Below are 20,117 nucleotides of genomic sequence, written 5' to 3' on the forward strand. Positions count from 1 at the left end.
ATTTCTTACTTGGCTTTTACGCCTGACATCCATTTTTCACTTGGCTTCTACGCCTGACATCCATTTCTTACTTAGCTTCAATGCCCTTGAAGATCTGGGGAGAAAAAACTTAAAACGTAAGTTAAAGACTTAATGAGTGATGAGTTTAGAAAATGTCTGTCGCCACGTGCTCGAGACGACGCAGAGCGGTCGACGTCCTCAAAAGAATTTTTTTTTAAATTTTCTGTGAAAATAGGAGTCGCCACCAATCCTTTTTTTTAAGGTGTGATTGGACACCAAAATAAAGTAAATAAGTTTTATTTCAAAAATTGTCTGTAAAAAATAGAGTTGGGTTCGAGAGTCATTTGTGTATAGGGAAGGTATTAGCACCTTGTAACACTTGTTTAGAAAACAGTGGCCAAACTTAAAGTCTTGAATAAAATTTATTAAATTTTTTTTATGTCTTATTTTCTTGCTCATCACCCTCATATTTAAAGCAATGATCCCATCAAATAAGCGGAATAATATTCCATTAATTAGACTATATTGAGAAAAATTTTCCATCTCAAGAAAATGAAAAATTATTACAATTTCTCAAAAACTATCATAGGATAGTCTTCGAATAATTTTTTTTAAAAAAATTGACCAAAATCATTTTTTATTGGGATCAAATCTTGGACTCCCATAGATATCAACCTCTCACCTCCAGAATCTAGAAATAACGGACTCCCAGAAAGTTCTAGATTTCGTCTTAGGATCTTTTAGCAAAATAGGAATGAGTTATTAAAAAAAAGTTGATTAGGAAAACTTATGGAATATAGATTTTTTTAAAGAAAATTTAAAAGGATAGTTTTAAAGTAAAAATTTCTAAACAGTTAAAAAAGAAAATTTAAGAAAGACTTCAAATTTAGGGTCAATATGAAATAATGCACAAATGAAATCAAATATATCACACTATGGATTAAGCAACCAAAATAAGATTTTATTTTTTTAAAAGTATTGGAAATTGATCTTGGACTCCCAAATAACCGATTCCCTCACCTCAAGAATTTAGAGATAACGGGCTCCCAGATATTTCTAATTCCATCGTCGATTTTTTTTCTCTTCAGAATGATAAAATGTAAAGATAAATATGATATAAGAAGAAAAAAATAATTGATATAAAATATCATGGTAACATTGCAAAGTGTAAAAAAAATTCATAAATTTAATACTACATGATAATAATTATTATGCATGCAAGGAAAATAAATTAAAATAAATAAAAGAAAAATAGAAACGGTAGATAACGAAAATGAATAAATAAAGAAATAATAATAAATAAAAGAAATAAATAAATAAATAAAAGAAATAAATAAATAAATAAATACTAAAAAGGAAAGAAAAAATAAAGAAATGAAAGAAATGAAAGTAAGAAGAAATAAAAGAAAAAGATTTTTTTATAAAAAAAATAGAGGGGTGGCGGCCGCAACTTGCCGCAGCCCATAATAATAATAATAAATAGTAATTATATAAATAAATTAAGTTTTAAGTATATATAAAAAGCAATAGTTATAATAACAAAGTTAAAAGAAAACAGAAGTTTAAAAAAAACAGTAATAAAAAAACGTTAATAACAAATAATATATATATTATTATCAATAAGTAAATAAAATTTAAATATAAATACATAATTTTTTTATATATATGTTTCTAAAGAGAATAAAATATTTTTAAAGAGAATAAAGTAAATATCAAGAATAAGACTTGTCTCTTTTTCTTTTTCTCTATTTTTTAGGAAGATTAAAGTACAAAATAACTCATGTGAATTCGTGAGTAGCATTAGTTTCTGCAAGGTTTGTCACAAATTTGATACGCATTGATACGATCCTTTTAAAACAGGGCAAAGAGGTATAAGCGTGAATAAACAAAAATCGGAGGAAACTGTTGCTATTTTTATGCATAGTACTTCTTCACAAAATCTGCACTTAATGGGTTAGGAAAATCATTCTCATCCATGCTTGTGAGGATTAAAGCTCCACCAGAGAATACCTTTTTTTACTACATATGGTCTCTCATAATTAGGAGTCCACTTTCCTCTATGATTTTTTTGAAATGGCAGGATCCTTTTCAAGACCAAATCCCCTTCCTGAAAACAACGTTGTTGAACTTTCCTATCGTATGCACGAGTCATTTTCTTATGATAAAGTTGTCCTCTACACAACACGGTCAACCTTTTCTCTTCTATGAGGTTTAATTCCTCGTACCTCGTCTGTGTCCATTCAGCCTCTTCTAGTTCTGCTTCTTTGATTACCCTAAGGGATGACACCTCGACCTCAATAGGCAAAACAGCTTCCACGCCATACACCAAAGAGAAAGGAGTTGCCCCAGTTGATGTGCGAACTGACGTTCGGTAACCGTGTAATGCAAATGGTAACATCTTATGCCAATCTTTATATGTGACAATCATCTTTTCAATAAACCCTAAACCCTGGACTTGAGATTCACTTTCACCAACGTCTCGTGATTTTTCTGGGATTTCCACCAACACCTCGTAATACTCATTTCTTTCTTAGACCTGAGGTTCACTTTCACCATCATCATCTTAAGCCAAACGTTAGTTACGAATAGACATTTTCCTTAAGACATCAACCTTAATTATCTTCTTGGAAAGCCAAACTTCTTATCGCCTGACTCTCTTCTCGAAAAGTCACAAAACATTTACTTCGCCCCAGAGGGCTGTCCAATCACCTCATACGAACATCAAACTTTTCAACTGAGCATCTACCTCATCATGACCATACCTAGGTGTAGGCACTTCTCCTCGCGTCACTACACCCAACACCTAGTTCTTCACATATAATCGCGTGCTCCTTCCTTGCCAAATAATTCTCATCGTGTTGCTTACTTTAATGTGGTGGCACTTAAGCCCAAATACTTCTTTTAGCATCACCCTTTCTCCTATCGCTTTCTTCTTCGCAAAATACCTCTTCAACAAGACTCCCTTTTGGATTCGAGTCTCACAAGAACAATAAGTTAAGTTAGGTAGGGAGTGATCATAAGAGCAAACTTTAGATACCAATTTCCATATAAAAAAAAATACAAGTTAGACAATTAAATACATGAAAATATAGAACAAACAGAACCAATATGTATTTAAATCTCAAGACAAACTATGAAAATCTAAGGAAAAACGAGAAAAAATCTCAACCAAGATTGTATTTTACACGAACAACTCACGACATTAGCATTGGGTGCCACAAGATTGAGGTTTTTGACTTCATTTTTGTTTAAAATCTCGAGACATTCTTGGTCCACATATATCCAAAAATTAAACATATAATGGCACTAAAACCTCATGCGTCAACTAAATCTCGAGACACCTACATTAAATTTCGACTCATATTTATATATTCTCGATTAAGATTCTACCAAAATTCAAGCGTGAAGTGCAGATATATTGAGAAAATCCCCTAAGTGAAACTTCAAAGTCGAGATTTCTTAGATATAAAAAATAACTTATACAAACCATAAGATTCCATATCAAAACTACTATGTCAAAATTAAACACAACAAACGGTGAAATAATGTTGTAAAACAAAGCTTAACGTAGAGGATAAACATTTGAAGGTCGCAAATCACAGGGAACAAATTTGATTTTCGAAAGAATTTCACGGAGAACTTGGAAGAAGTGAGAACCCAGATTGAAGAAGGTAAGATAAAAGGTTTTTCAAACATAGGTAATTTTGTCATTTCACATTACTTGTATTTGAATCTCCAACGTCTAAATTAAAATCTCGAGTCCAATCTCGATTGAGATTAGTCGAGAAGAAAGCATACAAATATCATTTTAAAAAGAGAGCTATTTGTGAAAAGTGAACCAAAAAAGGTTGTTTTAGATCATTTCTCTATCAATGGTTATCTTAACTATGCTTCCCCACTTAAGGGACGTATTGATACATATTTTAGCATTTGACATTTTTTATTTTTTTCATTATTTGCTACCGTGCTTACTATTTTCTTATCATACAAAAATAATTTCACACCAAATACCTATTATTTAATCCAAAGTAAAATAATCTATATACTACAAATTATTGAATAATTAAAGTATAAGAAGGTAGAAATATGAAAGAGCCCATTAGAGTGCAAAGAAAACGGGAAACAACCAACAAAATCAGCGGTCCAAACCTCTACCGCCCTCGTTCTTCCTTGTGCTGCATTTCAATTTATAATCTCTTCCATGGCGCCTGTGACTGATCGAGCCACAGGCGCCATTATTGCCGCCATCTCTGTTTCTGTAGTCCTCTTCTCTTACCTTCTTATTAAACATCATCCCAAGGAACGCTCCAGGAATAACACAAAACCCTTCTCTGTACCGAAGAGAAGTCCAAAAAATGGGGTTGTAGGCGCCATTGGCAACACCCCTTTGATACGGATTAACAGCCTCTCTGAGGCCACCGGTTGTGAGGCAACTTCCCGTTTCTCTATTTTTCTCTGTTTTCAGATTTCTTGTTCAACTTATGGGCTTCTTGTTCTTGATAATTTGTTGCTCATTAAGTGCCTGTGTCATGTATCGTGTCTTATCGGTTGATTTGATGTTTTGCTTCGGATTTTTAGATTCTGGGGAAGTGTGAGTTCTTGAATCCTGGTGGGAGTGTAAAGGATAGAGTTGCAGTTAAGGTAATTGAAGAGGTGAGTTAATTTTCTTTTCTTGATGCATCTTCTGGATTCACTGTTGCGTTAATTTGATTAATAATGTTGATTTTGTTGAAATATTGTTGAGTCGTTTTTTGTTCTTTGGAAACAGCTCGGTAGAAACTTAAAGAATTCTAATTGGATTCGGTATAGTATAGGCTTCTTTATCTCAACAGACCAATTATATCTGTAAATTGCAAAGTGAGATTGAAATTTGTCATATTTAACCTAGAATCCCATCCATCAGTGCCTTATCCACTTATTTTTCAATAAGATCACTCGTCAAGTCCTTCAAAAATGAAAAAAATAAAAGAGGTGGGAGGGCGTACCTTGTCTTAAATTCTTAAAGCTTTGACTCCGTCGATAAGGAAGATTGAAGATATAGTATCTTAAATGTAACCATTGATCTAGAGGTGGGAGGGGCTACCTTGGAAATTAATGTGTTGCACAACACCATATTTTAATTGCAGCACAATCATGTGTTACCCCATATTAATCCCTTACTTTCAACATATAATGTGAGCTTGTTAAATTAAAAACGCAACAAGTCAGGAGGATGGCATCCTCACAGGCCGTTATGGAAAGGAAATTCATCATGCTGTTGTAGACATTCTAATATGAGGTTTTCCTTGTAGGCCTTAGAATCTGGTAAGCTGGTTGAGGGTGGTGTAGTTACTGAGGGAAGCGCTGGAAGCACTGCTATAAGTCTTGCTACAGTTGCTCCAGCTTATGGTTGCAAATGCCATGTGGTTATTCCAGATGACGCTGCTATTGAAAAAGTATGTATTGTATTTTTGGACTTCATTCCTGCAGTTCTTTACAAAATAGATATTTCAATTTCATTGAAATACCCATTACATTTGTATTAATTTTTTCTTTTTTGAATAACAGTCTCAAATACTTGAAGCACTTGGAGCTCATGTTGAAAGGGTAAGACCAGTGTCAATTACACACAGAGATCATTATGTTAACATTGCTAGAAGGAGAGCAGCACAAGCCAATGAGCTAGCTTTGAAGCGAAAAACTGAAGAGCAACTATGTGTGGGAGACTTGGAACAAATTAATGGTCACATTTATGGGGGAGAAACCCAAGATTCTTTCTTAAGTAATTGCGAAGGTGGCTTCTTTGCTGATCAATTTGAAAACTTGGCAAATTATCGAGCTCATTATGAGGGTACGGGACCAGAGATTTGGGAACAAACTGGTGGGCACATCGATGCCTTTGTTGCAGCTGCAGGAACCGGTGGTACTGTGGCCGGTGTTTCCAGGTTTCTCCAGGTAAACTCTGCATTCCTTATCCTTCCAAATCTGTGTGTATAGTTTTCTGAGGCAATTGTGCAACTTCTCTTCCACTTCTTCAACAGGAGAAGAATCCAAATGTTAAGTGTTTCCTCATAGATCCACCCGGTTCTGGCCTGTTCAACAAGGTGACTAGAGGAGTTATGTACGCCAAAGAGGAGGCTGAAGGACGAAGATTAAAGAATCCTTTTGACACAATAACTGAAGGAATTGGAATCAATAGATTAACGCAGAATTTCTTGATGGCAAAACTTGACGGGGCATTTTGTGGAACAGACAGGGAAGCTGTTGAAATGTCAAGGTTAGTGGCCAAACCATTGTAGAACTAATTTCTTGATGGTATCATCTCCCTTTCTCTACTGATGCAACTATCTGTTTTTTTTGGTTTATTGAGGTTATTGAGACCTTGTTACTTTTGACCCAATTATAGTTGTGTTAATGTGGAATGATCAAAGTTTAGAGGATCAATGAAAACTAACCTCTCCTGCTTACGCCACAAAAGACTCAACCGCTTGGACTTTATTCTCTCGACTGTGCCTTCTCTCCCATCATGAAATATTCGGATCCCTAAGATGAGTTTTTGAAAGTTCTCCTGTTTGTCAGTCATGGTTCTGTAAAGAATGGTTTTTTTTTAGAAATTTCGTTTGACTTTATAATCGGGATCCACTATAATTTCACTGTGGTTTGTCACCGGGACTGCAATTGTCAAACGAGTGGATTTTTTAAAAACATCCTGATACAAAAAGCACTACGTTAGGGATTCGAATATTTCACGAAGTTCCAAACGATTGAATGCTCTATGACTTAAGTAGAATGTTTTCTTTTAATTCTATAATTAGATCATGAAGGATCATAAATGTTAATTTTTATTGATTTCTAATATTTGATGATTCAGCATCAATGGATTTGAGATTGGGACATCCACACAAAAATCTCGTTATTATATATATAGAGCATGCTGTTTGTATTCTCACATTTACTTTCTCCATAGCTTTAATCTTCATGTTCAATTTTAGCAACGCTAATCGATCTTCTTGCAACGTTATAAACCAGATATCTGCTGAGGAATGATGGGCTCTTTCTCGGGAGCTCTTCAGCCATGAATTGTGTTGGAGCTGTGAAATTGGCCCAATCAATTGGCCCCGGAAAAACCATTGTCACCATTCTTTGCGACAATGGAATGAGGCATCTGAGCAAATTTTTCAGTTCAGAGTATCTGAGTCAATACAATCTGACGCCCAAGGCTACTGGCTTAGAATTCCTCGAATCCAGGTGAAATGGTAGAGCTATGAGTCTCAGAATGTCGTGTTAAAGAGTATGGAGGTTTGCGTCATCATGATATGCAACTGAATATAGAGAATTAACAGCACATCATATTTGAAGGTCTTGAAGTAACTAAACTGTTGTAGAATGTTGGATACGAGTAATTCATCGAGATATTCAATTTTGTAAGACTTAAGACATTGTTGTTCGGAAGATTAAAATCATTCAATGAATTAGCTTCACCAAATCTCTGCTTTGTAAGCAACTGCTTCATTTATACCATCAAAGCTCCAATGCAAAACTTATTATAGTTATAAACTCCCAGCTTTATGTAAATATAGAGAAGGGTACATTGTCTCGAAAGGACAGATTAATAGACTGATAGAACGACCAATCCGATCTTTATCTCAAAAACTGTGCTAACTTTCTTAAGCTGTCTTATAAAATACTTTGATCTCTGTGGACATTACTTCTCGAACTCAGCCTCATGGCAGTGTGGGTCAAGCCAGTCCCTAGAAGAACCCTTAGCCATATTGGTGCTTGATTTTCCACCACCTACAAGCTCTCTTAAATTTTCCAACTTATTCTCTCGTCCTGTCGTGGTCCTCCGGTCTGCTTCCTTCAATTTCTGCTTTAACCGTTGCTTACGATTGGTGGGGTTCAAATCTTGTTTTGACTGTGATGGTGGTGCGCCATGTGGGCCAAGATAGATCGTCGTCTCTTCTTTAACCTGAATATGAAAGAAGCATAAGCAAAGCAATCATTGAATTGTGAAGACAAAAACCATCACCTGAATCAATAATATTTGGCGTCTGAATTTCATTTACATTGAATATAAAATATTTACAGCTTATCCACTAATTTTCCTTGGCCAATCTCCAAGGTGGCTTTTGCTGGCATTTATATTAAGAGGATTTACTAATAACTACCTTTGGGGGAGGTTCTTCGATTTCTACTTTTGGAGAACCAACTCTTGTTTGGTCTGCCTCTTCTATTCCCAAGCTGGGAATCACGAACCCATCAGTGTCTGTTACAAAAATAACCACACACTACAATCAGTGCCATGCCTCATGAAGATTATTTTTGAAACAAAAACTTCAGTGTAATGTGTTTGTATATTCTCAAGCTTGGAGGAATCTGTTGAAAAAGTCCTCCTTTGACAATATTTTGATTTTTTCTCCATGATTAACAAAAAAGTAAATTTAATCGTTGCAAACAAAAAGATACAAGAGAAAAAAGTAGAGGCATATTCATAGTTAGAGATCTCATTAAGAAAAGAAATAATATCAAGGGAATGCCAATTCTTTTGAGGGAAATCATTCTCGAAAGGTGAAAAAGCTAGGGAAGAGCTGTGGCAGTTAAATAAATGATGGTAACTTGCTCATGAGCATCTACTGTGTAGTACCCCACAATGACAGAGATTGTTCATAAAGCATTCATGACAATCCAGAAATTATCCACTTTGGTCTCTCTACTTTCGGCACTATTATCAAGCCAGTGAGCACATCCTCCATTTTTGGGGGTACCAAAAGCAAAATACTTTTGGTATTATTATTAAGCCACTGAGCACAGGCGCTGTAACGAACTCGACTAAAGCATTAAAACAACAAACGTATGAAAGATAATGTTAGAATCTCCTTTATTATCAAGCTACTGAGCACATATTTTATTTATTTTAGATCAAATTGACTGACTGATGGTTCGTCCATGCACATCTGGGAGTTTTTTTGAACTGGCAATACCCAAGTATCTTCTATTTTATTCAAGAAACTTCATTGTTCCAAGACTTGTGGAGTTCTTAACCAAGTCATAGAACCTAGGCATAAGACAAAATGGTCAAGGACGACAATATCTTTGAACAGACGTTCACAAATTTCTTATCTAGTTGTCAGTAAATCGATTTACACAGATGAATCGATGTGGGTGCTAGGTCCATTTGGCGGCTCATTGCATGCTCTCCACTCGTTGATATAGTAAATTACAGATAAATGAGAGTTCTCATCCAAAAAAGTCCTTTGGCATGACCAATGTCCAAAGAAGGTCGAGTTCTTTCAATGAGGGCTCATTCGCAGAAGTCCAAATCCCCATGACAAGATTGAAAAGTGGCTTATTCTTGAGATGCTGTTCTATTTGCCAAACAGGAAAGGAAAGTCAGATTCTGGTAGGGCACCCTTTAAAAAGAGGAAAGGAAGTTCTTTGGCTCTCAATTCATCAGGCCACTTTTATCACCAAGGAGACGTCCTTTTATCAATTCTTAGGTTATCTAACTTTAGCAGCTCTTTCTTTGTATGCGTTTGGTCAATAAGAGAAGCTTTTCATAGTCCCCTTCACGCTAGGACTTGACTCTCCACCCTTCGTTTCTAAACTCTTAACATCAATAAAATTATTCCCATCTAAGAAAAACGTTGGAATGATATTAAATTTAGCATTTCCAAGCTAACAACTATTTGAATGAAAAGCACTACCTCACTGTTAACCTTTCAACTAACAACTAAATTCTAATCAACACATTCCACGAGATAACTTGCAAAGATACCAAAAAGAGCTATTCATCAAGTAACACATTGCTTTCTGTTTTCATGATGAAACCGCCCGACAAAAGAATACATTTTTTTGAGCAAAATCATTTACCTCATGTAACTTCGTAGCTAAGCGAGTTAAATTTAGACTATCAACTTTATCCAGTTTAACCTGAGCTAAAGAACGAGAATCAACATCCGTATCCTTTAATTGTTAAGATGTGTTCTCGAAAAATGTGTATAATAGGTGGGTGCTCTTGTAGCTGAGCCAAACTGAAGTCCTTTTGTTCTCAGTTTGGGCAGTCTTTTGGCTACATTACTTTTTGCTAGGCTTGAATCTTTCTGCACTTGGATTTTATTGACCAATGTTCTTACTTGGTTAGGATTAGGGCAACAAATTACTACTAACCGAAGTATAGAGCTTAAATTAGATGAACTACAACTTGTAAGGCTAAAACAGGCTCGATTTCCTATGTACTAAAATTCGTGAATCACTCCTATTCTCAAAAAGTAACTGGCTTAAAATTCACTCAACCAAACCTCAAATATTCAGAAGGCCATGTAAGATTACAAAGTGAAAACGATAGGAACAAGGCCTCAGAAACAGGGGAATCAAATTCCTACCACTACAAAGAACAAACCACCAAATACAGACAACAAAGCAAACAAATCTGTAGTATACACTATCAAACAATCAGCAATATTGGGTTAAAATAAGTAGACAAATTTCCAGCACAATTCCAGAAAAGGGAGATTAAATGGATTCAAAATAGAAACAAAGACAGACCCACCATTCAATATTAGGGTTCATAACCACATTCCAAAAATGAGATTACAGATTCCAAAATTTCCAATCCACGGAAACTCAATTTGAAGAAACAATCAAACCCCATTTCCAATGAGGGAAAAAGAGATGCAAGAATCAAAGAAGGAACAATACCCCACTCATCTTCTTCAGCTGGAGGAGCTTTGCGCACTGACGACGGGTCCATTGAATACTGACGATCATCGATTTCCGTGGCCACAGGGCGCTAAAGCCCAGAAAGGAGGAAAGGAAAACAATTAACACCACCACGCTCAACACGATTACCAAAGAAACTTCAATTAAAAGGAGAAAGGAACAAAAAAAAAAAAAAAAAAAAAAGGAAAAAGAAGAGAATAAAATTTTAAAGGGAAAGAGTTTAATTTGAATAGCAATTTCTACGGGTGTTTAGCACTTGACTGTCACTTGTATATACGTTAGACATGAGATTTGGGATTTAAATCTCTAACCCTCAATTTGTACTAAAAAAAATTGCAATTTTGATTAACAATAATACAATAGAAAGTTCTTATTGTATTATATCCTAAACCCTTTAGGGAAAACAAAGTACGACATGGAATCAAAATTTCTTCCTTCGAGCTTCACATTCTCTTTTCCCCCTTTAAACACTTAGCCATTTGAAAAACTAGAATAGAATAAATATTGTTAAAATTCTAAGAGATGTGATGCATGAGGAAATGAGAACGAAATGAAAATAAGATCGTCAAGCTTGAAAATAGTGGAAAGAAGATTTGAGTTGAAATCTATATGGAAAGAAATTAGTTTGATATTAGAAATTGGGCTCAAAAAGTTCAATCTAATTATGGAGTTTGGATTACGTTACTGAACAAACTCATTCCATTATGGATCCTAAACAAATCCTAAAGCAAAGCAAAACCTTATGTTTTGTTTTAAATTTTTGTTCTCATGATAAAATGTTACACTACAAGAAAAATCATTTACTATGACATTTATTTATATCACAAAATAGAGGAAGGAAAAAAAACTGTCACAAAAGAAAAAAAACGCGTTTTTAACCGAAAAAAGTAGAGTTTTTCCAAAAATATTTTTTGCGACAGTTATTTGATATCATATAATATAAATAAAATAACAACAAATTAAATATATTTAATATATGAAAAATAATAAACAACAATTAATATATGTTCCCTTCGGTCATCTCTCCACTCCACCCTCATTCCATTCGCATGCCTTCACTCCACCGCCCCATTCTGCCTCTCAATCTCTGAATTCTTTGAAGGTCTTCTCCGAACGACGACCAGGTCCATCATTGCCACTGCCCTATCGTGCCTGTCTCCCCACTCCAACGCAGCTGATACCTCCTCTGTCCTACTCTGTTCAATCTGATCGTGGCCATAATCTCCAATCCGCCGCATTCTCTTGAACATTCAATCTGCATCTGTGTCCTCCTCTATCGCTAAGTTGTCTATTCCTTTTATATTTCTCTATCTTTTTGTTAACTTGTTCTCTGTAATCTTTCCCTCAACTCCATGTCAATCTGTCTGTAATGTGTGCAATTTTAAATTTTGTCTGAATTTCATTCTTTGGACAAACAAGATTTAAGACTGAAGCTAAACGAGATCACTATTTGAGAATGGGTGAATGAATTCTTAGTTTTTCCTTGTCTTGTTTAGGGTTTAGGATGATAATGGGTGAAATGTATATTTAGTTTCTATATTGTTTGTTTTCTTAGGGTGAAATGTACATTTAGCTTTTGTATTGGGTGAAATGAGCGAAATGAATTTGTATTTGTTTGTTTTCTTTATGATTTCGTAGTAGCTGAGGATTTCAAATGCAGAACTCAGCAATCAAAATAGTCAAATGGCCAAATGGATGTCAAATAATTAATTCAAGATGCCAAAAATTAAAAACCTCAAATATGACAGGTGCTAATTAATTAATTGGGCAAATGGAAAATGGGTATTGCCAAATAATTTGCTAATTAATTAATCATGCATAATTATTAATGCAGAAATATGTGTAAGTAATTTACACCCAATGAATGTGAGATGGGTGTCAAATAATTAAAAGGATGCAAATAATTAAAAGAGATCAAATGGGTACCAAATGATTAAAAGGATGCAAATAATTAAAAGATGTCAAATGGGTGCCAAATGATTAACACAACAACTAATTAATGAGTGGTTTAAATGAATAATTAATACAACACCCAAATGGGTGCCAAATAATTAAGTCAGTATCATCAAACATGAATAAAAAAAGACCTTACAGGTTTGCCTTAAATGCAAAAAGTTGTGTGTTGATACTCTTCACCTCTTCCCAAAAAATTTCTTTTACGTGTCCCCCTTCTCTATCAAATAATACTCCTAGCAAAAAAAATCCCCCCAAGTTGAATCTCTTCATTCTCTTTTTATAGGGCAATGTCTCATTTTTTAGATAGAAGTAGAGTGGTTTTAGATAGTGAAGTGGAGTACAACACAAAAAAGGGAAGAAGGTGAAAGAGTGGGAGAACGTGAGAGATTGGGAGAAAGTGGGAGCGTGGTGATCAAGGAAAACAGAGGATGGTTGAGAAAAATAGGGAGAAGAAAAAAACCTTTTACTTTTAATTTTAATTTTAAATATGTTTTTATTTTTATTTTTGCTTTAAAACATAAATTTAAAAATTAAGATTTAAAATTAAAATTTTCAATTTCAATTCAAATTCAAATTCTTTTAAAAAATAATAAATAAATGAAAAAAATAAAAAAGGCAGGACAAAATACAGTATCTGCAGCTGTGTGAGAAGAAAATATTTGATGTTGACAATGTTAATATCAGGTCCAAAGCAACCGAGATACGATATCAGTACGTACTTAGCACCCTTAATTGATGACCTACAAATTTTGTGGGAAGATGGAGTTCGTTGTTTCGATGCATATAAGGAAGAATATTTCACACTGTTGGCTGTCTTATTGTGGACTATCAACGATTTTCTAGCATGCAATAATCTATGCGGGTTTAGTGTGAAAGGATATAAGGCTTGTCCAATATGTGGAGAGGAGCTTACTTCAATAAGATTGCAACATGGAAAAAAAATGTCATACATGAGACACATTAGGTATTTGCCAAGACATCATCCATACAGATTACAAAAAAAGAAAAATTAATGGGAAGCAAGAGCATGGAAGTCCTCCACAACCCTTGTCGGGAGAAGCCATGTACTTTAAGCTGAAATACATAATATTTTCATGTGGGAAGAAGTGTGGGAAGACATTGCATAATAAAGGTGGCAATGACTATTGGAAAAGAACAAAATTTTTTCAACTACCATATTGGAAACACTTGCATATATGACACTGTCCAGACGTAACGTATATTGAAAAAAATGGATGCATGAACATGGTGGGCACCTTGCTTGATATACCAGGAAAAAGTAAAGATGAGTTGAAATACTAGACTTGACTTAGTTGAAATGAAAATTAAACCAGAATTTGCACCAACGTTTACTGATAATAAAACTTACATACCTGCGACATGTTATACATTGTCAAGAGAAGAGAAGTATCGGTTTTGTAAGATTTTGTCTGAACTTAAAGTTCCAGAAGGTTATTCATCAAATATTAGCAGTCGTGTCTATTTGGATGACTTAAAATTGATCGGTCTTAAGTTGCATGACTGTCATGTTTTAATGCAACAACTACTTTCAATTGGCATACGTTCAGTCCTACCGAAGAATGTGAGGTACACTATCGATAGACTATGCTTTTTTTTCAATGCGATTTACACCAAAAGTTTTTCTGTCTTAGATCTTGATGCATTGCAAGAAGATACAGTTTTGACTTTATGCAATCTTGAGAAGTATTTTCCACCCTCGTTCTTTACAATTATGGTTCACCTTGTCGTTTATCTCGTTAGAGAAGTAAAACTTTGTGAATTTGTATATTTGTGGTGGATGTACCCATTTGAACGATGCATGAAAGTGTTGAAAAGTTATGTTCACAATAGAACTCGACCGAAAGGATGCATTGCAGAAGCAAGTATATGTGAGGAGACAATTGAATTATGTTCAAATTTTCTTCCTGGATTAGATCCTATTGGACTTGGGTCACTCAATTCAAGGGTAAACATACAAAGCGATAGACAACTGTCAGCAGGAACATACGTTCGATCTGATGTATAACAACTGAAGCAAGCACATTTTTACGTTTTACAAAACACTGAAGAAGTGCACCTATACGTAGAGTAAGCATTCGTATGATTATATACTGCAATTAATTTACCCTTAAGGAACCATTTTAATGTATGAAACATTTTGTAGATAACATTTAAATCAATTAAAGATGAAAAATCGCAGAAGAGTAAAAAATGAACAATGGCTACAAGTTGAACATAATCAATCATTCAGTGCATGTTTTAAGGATCGGGTACTTAAACAATCAAAATTCATTTTCGTTTCATCTAATTGTTCAATATTTAGAACGACTGATTGTTCTCTTCAATAGGTTGATGAGTGAACTACAGGAAGGAAAGGTTCTCTCGAACACTATACGTTGGCTTGCACATGGACCCCATCCTGCTTTAATGATGTATGATGGGTACATAATTAATGGAACGTCTTACCACATAAATTAAAGTTTCGTGATGACCACCGAACTGTTCAAAACAGTGGGATTATGTTAGTCGCAACAACAATGCAAGTGTCTAGTGTGAAGGACAAAAACCCGGTCGTTTGTGACATGTCTTTCTATGGCACCATTCAAAGATTTGGAAAGTCAACTACAATACGTTTAAGGTTGTTCTTTCCAAATGTAGTTGGGTTAAAAATAATGATGGTGTTCGAAAGGATGATCTTAATTACACACTGGTGAACCTTAGCCGAATTGGTCACTCTTCAAATTTGTTCATTATTGCCACACACGAGAGACAAGTATTCTTGTCACAGATCCTGTTGATGCAAGATGGTCCGTTGTTGTGATGCCACCCGAGAAGGACTTTCCCTACAAATGTGTTGATGATGACATAGGAGATATGTTACCGCACTATCCCCCACTCTCTTCTTACCACACAACTTGTGATATTGACGAAGGTGGTGAAACATATGCTAGACCTGACTCTGAAGGCACATGAGTTAGCAATTGACTTTGAGAAGTATGTATAGTAAGATGTGTACACTTTGTTATTTGCGTGTGTTATTCAATGTTCATTCCATAGATTTAATCATTGTTGTTTTTTTCTTCTTTGTAGGACAATTTCATTTTTAGATATGGCTACTTCAGAATCTACCGTTATCAAGTTTTCTTTTCATGTTCAACAATTTCTTTGTTTTCAAATTTCGAAGAATTTTATGTAGTAGATATTCTAATTTGAAAGTGTTACGTGTGCTATCATGCATATTTATTGTGAACTTTGCGTAAGTAAGTGTCTATTTTATTTGAGAACTAAGTGTTTATTAACATCTAATTATGAAAGTCGTGTTTGTAAACTTTTTGGTTATGTTAAGACTTTTGGGTTATTTCACAATTCACATTTACATTTACATGAGTATTGTTACTAACAGTCTGTTGGGTTATGTTTTAAATAACATTTATGTTTGCAGTAATGGTTCATTCAGATGATGATCAACTTGCTACACCCCTTGAAAGAGAGGAAACTAGTAGCCAGAAAAAGAAACGTGGCCCTACGGAAATGAAAGATATAACATGCTTTAGTAGTGAGGGGTGGAGAATGGTTATTCAGTACAACGAATTAGGTCAACCTATTGGACCGAATGCAACGAAGTTGAAAAGTTTTATTGGAATGACCGTAAGGTTTCACGTACTCTACGTGGCATGTCGTTCCAAAAGAGATGAAGGAGAAGATCTATGAACTAATTGAGGTAAAAATCCTTCTAATTGAGTGTACATATAATAAACCACCAACTGGAACAGATTTAATACTTTTGATGTGTTTTTCACATTGTAGGCATGCTTCATTCTTGACCCTAAGTTGAAGAAAATTATACTTCAAAATTTGGGAGTATGCTTTCGCGATTTCAAGTCCAGATTAATAACTACGTACGTACTACCATTTAAGGACGATGCGGAGAAATTAAAACACCCACCAGCAGAGTACTCATTCATTGATCAAGACCATTAGGATGAATTTGTGGGTTCACGGTTGAAGGAAGATTCTGGAGTAAGTATGAAGATCCAAACATTTTGTTATACTTTATGTACAATTTGTTACCAAAATATGTTAATTGAATTGAGGTTATACAATTTTTTCTACAGAAAAAAAGTGAAGAAGGTAAACTGAAAAGGAAGCTATACAAATACAACCATAAAACATCTCGCAAGGGGTATGCAAATCTTGTTAAGGAATTGGTAAGTCAGGATTTATACTAAAACAAATTAAATATGCTTCATATACTACTTGCTTTACAAGCCACACCCATTCCAATTTGTCTTTGCCCTACTCCTTAATAATTAGCTTGCCTTTAATTCTAACAAAAATGTTATTTTCCATTATTTGTGATCTTAATTGTTTTTTAATTTTGTCTCTTCAACGATTTAAGAATGGTATAGAAATGAGTGATTAAACCAACCCTTTATATTTTAAATAATTAATAATTAATAATTAAAATCGTCATCGATGTCAATAATTTTATAAATAATCATAGAGAATTACACCTAATTAACATTCCTTCAACCAGTAAAGAAGAGAATAGGAAAGTCTAATTACTAATAAAAGTGCTAACCACTTCATTATACAATAATTATTAAGAGGTAACCTAGCTAAACTCTTACTAATTAAAGACCTGATCTACAATTTCTAAACCAAACAATTTAACATGATGAATGTATAAATAATAGATACAAGTAAATAAATGATATCTTCTGAGATTCCACGTGGATTTTGATTTGGAGTATAAATTATGAATGATTGATGTATTTTTTTAGGGAGAAAAAAAGTAGCAGCCACATGCTAAGGGTAGTTAAAATTCATGTCATTCATAACACACATAGCCAATTCTGATATATGGTACTCACACAGTAGCATAAATAATAAAGGATATTTTTGCAGAATTATGTAAAGAATAGTTGCACCTTCTTAGTGGGGAAGAATTAATTAATTTAGTGTTATTTTAAGAGTGTTATTTTGCACCTTCATAGCTAATTATGGTCAGAAATTAACGACCAAAACTCCCTTCTTTCAGCCTCTCTTTTGGCCTTTCTGTTGGCATTGTCACTGCCCTTAATCCTCTTTCTCAGGGTTTCCTTCTACCACTTCCATAAATCTCTTCTTTGATCCTTCAATAGAAGTTCTTGAGCTTGAATTTTCATCCTCACTCCAAGATTCACTTTGAACCAAATCAATTTGGTTGTAATGATTTTCTTTGCTAATCTCTATGTTTGACAAAGTTGGTGTTGCTTTATCTTTTCTTGAGCATGAACTTGAATAACTTCCATTGCTATTACTTGAAAAGGGTTAAACATAAGGAATCAATTTTTCTATTGTTTGCCTAATAAGAATCTCATGCTTACAAAATTGAAGTTATGCCCCCATTTTTTAAGTAAGGAAAAGCACATAAGGAAAGGAAGGAATCACATGCGCTTACTACAACGCAATGAAGTTGTTCTGTTGTTCTGTTGTGTGGAAAATTCTAATCTAAAGAATTGCAAATTAATTGTAGTTATCTGTGTTACCGATTCGGATGTGTCTTGTTATTGTTTCTCTAAATGTTTATTACTATTATCTGTACACTTGCTAGGCTTGCTATGTATTTAACCTATGTATATCTTATATATTTATACTTATATAACATCTATTCTTTATGTATAGTATGCGTCTTTTTTGTCCAATTAAATAGATCGATCGATAGTATGAAAACATGCGCGCATGGAACGTAAAGGAGAGTTCCCAGATAAAGAGACGAAGGACGTTGTCAATTGTCATTATTCAATTTTAGTGGTTATATATGATAAAACAAACGGTTGAATTGTTGCTTTACAAAACAAGGTAAATACTTGAAAACAACCAATTGATGCTTCTTCTCTCCTTAATTTATTTAAAAAATTCTTCAATCAACTGAATTTCCTTTTACCACCATTGCCTTTGAACTTTAAGTTTCTAATAAATCTTCTGTTTGCTATGTGTATTTTACTCACACTTATGGCATGCCTCAACTTTGTAGTGTTTTGAATTGTTATCCACTGATATTTGTGCAACCCCTTACTCATCTATTTGTTGCTTTTGAGTTTGTTTTTTTTTATTGCCAGAAATCTTATAGATTTTCAACTTCTTGTCTCACGAGTATTAGTCTTTTTTTGTTTCATCAATTATAACGTTGTTTCTGTTTAAAAAAAAAATGACAGATAATTTGTTGAACTTGAACTTGAGATGTGATACTAAGCTAGCTCTTTGGTACGTATTGCCATTTTTTTTTCGGGCAGAGGACAGTTATATATGTGATACTAAGCTAGCTCTTTTGTAACCTTGTCATGCATGTAGTGTTATCAATGCATGTAGTGATAGTTGAGGTTCAATGTTGAAATTTTCTATAAGAGTTGTAGTGATCTTTTGTCCTGTGATGGATGTTTATATTCATGTTGTCTTTGTAGGTTCAACTGGAGTCGACAACTTCATGAGTTTTCTTTCAAAGAATATTTTCAGAGATGAAGGCTTACCGGTTGGTCGTTTATGCTTGTGCAGTAAATTTTGTTATATGTATTCTGATGCTATTTACAATGGTTTTGATTAAGGGTTAGAATTTTGTACTTGTAAATTGTTGAAACTTGATTGAAAATGTACGAATATTACAAAGTGTATTATAGCGTATATATATTAAAGTGTCGGTTATTTGCTTCTATATGGGTGTGATGTATTATAACATTATTGTCATTCAAATGGTTCGTGTAATGGCAGAGCGACAATAAGAACATAACAAAACTATAGTAATTGAGAAATTTGCAATAGGGAATAAATGTCATAATATATGAATTTGTAACCGTCATTAATTGTCGTCAATACCAAAACAATGACAATTTCTTTATAAAAGAATTGTCACAATTGCCCTATTTGTGACAAAAAAAAATGTCATCAATAGCGAAACAATGACAATAATTTTTTAAAAGAAAATTGTAACGATTGCCCTATATTTGATAGAAAAAAATGTCGTCAATAGCAAAACAATGACATTTAATTTTTTTTAGAAAAACTGTCACAATTGCACTATATTTTACTAGAAAAAAATGTCGTCAATAGCGAAACAATGACATTTATTTTTTAAAAAGAACTGTCACGATTACCCTATATTTGACAGGAAAAAATGTCGTCAATAGCAAAACAATGACATTTATTTTTAAAAAGCTGTCACAATTGACATATTCGTGATATTTACAAAATGTCACAATTAATGAATTTGTGACATTTTTTCAACTGTCGTTAATAATTAAATGATGACAATTATTTATAGTCATAATATAAAATATGACAATTATTTTTTATCATAAAATAATAATTAACGACATTTATTTTTTGTCATGAAATAACTTATTGCAACAGTTTTTGAAAACTGTCATAAAAGGATTTTCCATGACTGAAAATAACTGTCACAAATTTTATCGTGACAAAAAATA

At 33.8% G+C, this 20,117-nt stretch overlaps 2 protein-coding genes and 1 long non-coding RNA gene across 5 annotated transcripts; 2 read left to right on the forward strand and 1 right to left on the reverse strand.

The window, feature by feature from the left end:
* Positions 1–4,106: 4,106 nt before the first annotated feature.
* Positions 4,107–7,483, forward strand: LOC101216270 (cysteine synthase 2). The gene is made up of 6 exons (XM_004150742.3): positions 4,107–4,429; positions 4,579–4,653; positions 5,292–5,435; positions 5,548–5,934; positions 6,021–6,256; positions 7,009–7,483. Exons 1-6 carry the CDS (start codon positions 4,202–4,204, stop codon positions 7,229–7,231), a joined length of 1,293 nt encoding a protein of 430 aa, XP_004150790.1. The 5' UTR covers positions 4,107–4,201; the 3' UTR covers positions 7,232–7,483.
* On the reverse strand, positions 7,425–10,952 carry LOC101216518 (hypothetical protein). The gene is made up of 3 exons (XM_004150743.3): positions 10,678–10,952; positions 8,148–8,245; positions 7,425–7,948 (listed from the first exon to the last, which is right to left on the reverse strand). The coding sequence occupies exons 1-3, from the start codon at positions 10,727–10,729 to the stop codon at positions 7,685–7,687; spliced, it is 414 nt and encodes a 137-aa protein (XP_004150791.2). The 5' UTR covers positions 10,730–10,952; the 3' UTR covers positions 7,425–7,684.
* Positions 10,953–11,579: 627 nt separating this feature from the next.
* On the forward strand, positions 11,580–19,319 carry LOC116405089. Of its 3 annotated transcripts, XR_004218169.1 has the most exons (6): positions 11,582–15,648; positions 16,097–16,375; positions 16,462–16,674; positions 16,770–16,862; positions 18,350–18,498; positions 19,101–19,319. It is a non-coding gene; the product is annotated as an uncharacterized LOC116405089 (long non-coding RNA). The 3 variants fall into 3 exon arrangements; XR_004218170.1 differs by having other exon boundaries at positions 11,580–16,375; positions 18,322–18,498; XR_004218168.1 differs by having other exon boundaries at positions 11,580–16,375.
* The last annotated feature ends 798 nt before the right edge of the window (positions 19,320–20,117 follow it).

The sequence above is a fragment of the Cucumis sativus genome, chromosome 7 (assembly GCF_000004075.3).
Source record: "Cucumis sativus cultivar 9930 chromosome 7, Cucumber_9930_V3, whole genome shotgun sequence".
In the NCBI taxonomy this organism is placed as follows: Eukaryota; Viridiplantae; Streptophyta; class Magnoliopsida; order Cucurbitales; family Cucurbitaceae; genus Cucumis; species Cucumis sativus.

Coding starts and splice junctions, on each gene's coding strand:
- LOC101216518 (XM_004150743.3), bottom strand. CDS start 10,729: ATGGACCCGTCGTCAGTGCGCAAAGCTCCTCCAGCTGAAGAAGATGAG. Junction 8,246..10,677: donor AGCTGAAGAAGATGAGTGGG/GTATTGTTCCTT, acceptor TTTTTGTAACAG/ACACTGATGGGTTCGTGATT. Junction 7,949..8,147: donor TCGAAGAACCTCCCCCAAAG/GTAGTTATTAGT, acceptor TTTCATATTCAG/GTTAAAGAAGAGACGACGAT.
- LOC101216270 (XM_004150742.3), top strand. CDS start 4,202: ATGGCGCCTGTGACTGATCGAGCCACAGGCGCCATTATTGCCGCCATC. Junction 4,430..4,578: donor CTGAGGCCACCGGTTGTGAG/GCAACTTCCCGT, acceptor TCGGATTTTTAG/ATTCTGGGGAAGTGTGAGTT. Junction 4,654..5,291: donor CAGTTAAGGTAATTGAAGAG/GTGAGTTAATTT, acceptor TTTTCCTTGTAG/GCCTTAGAATCTGGTAAGCT.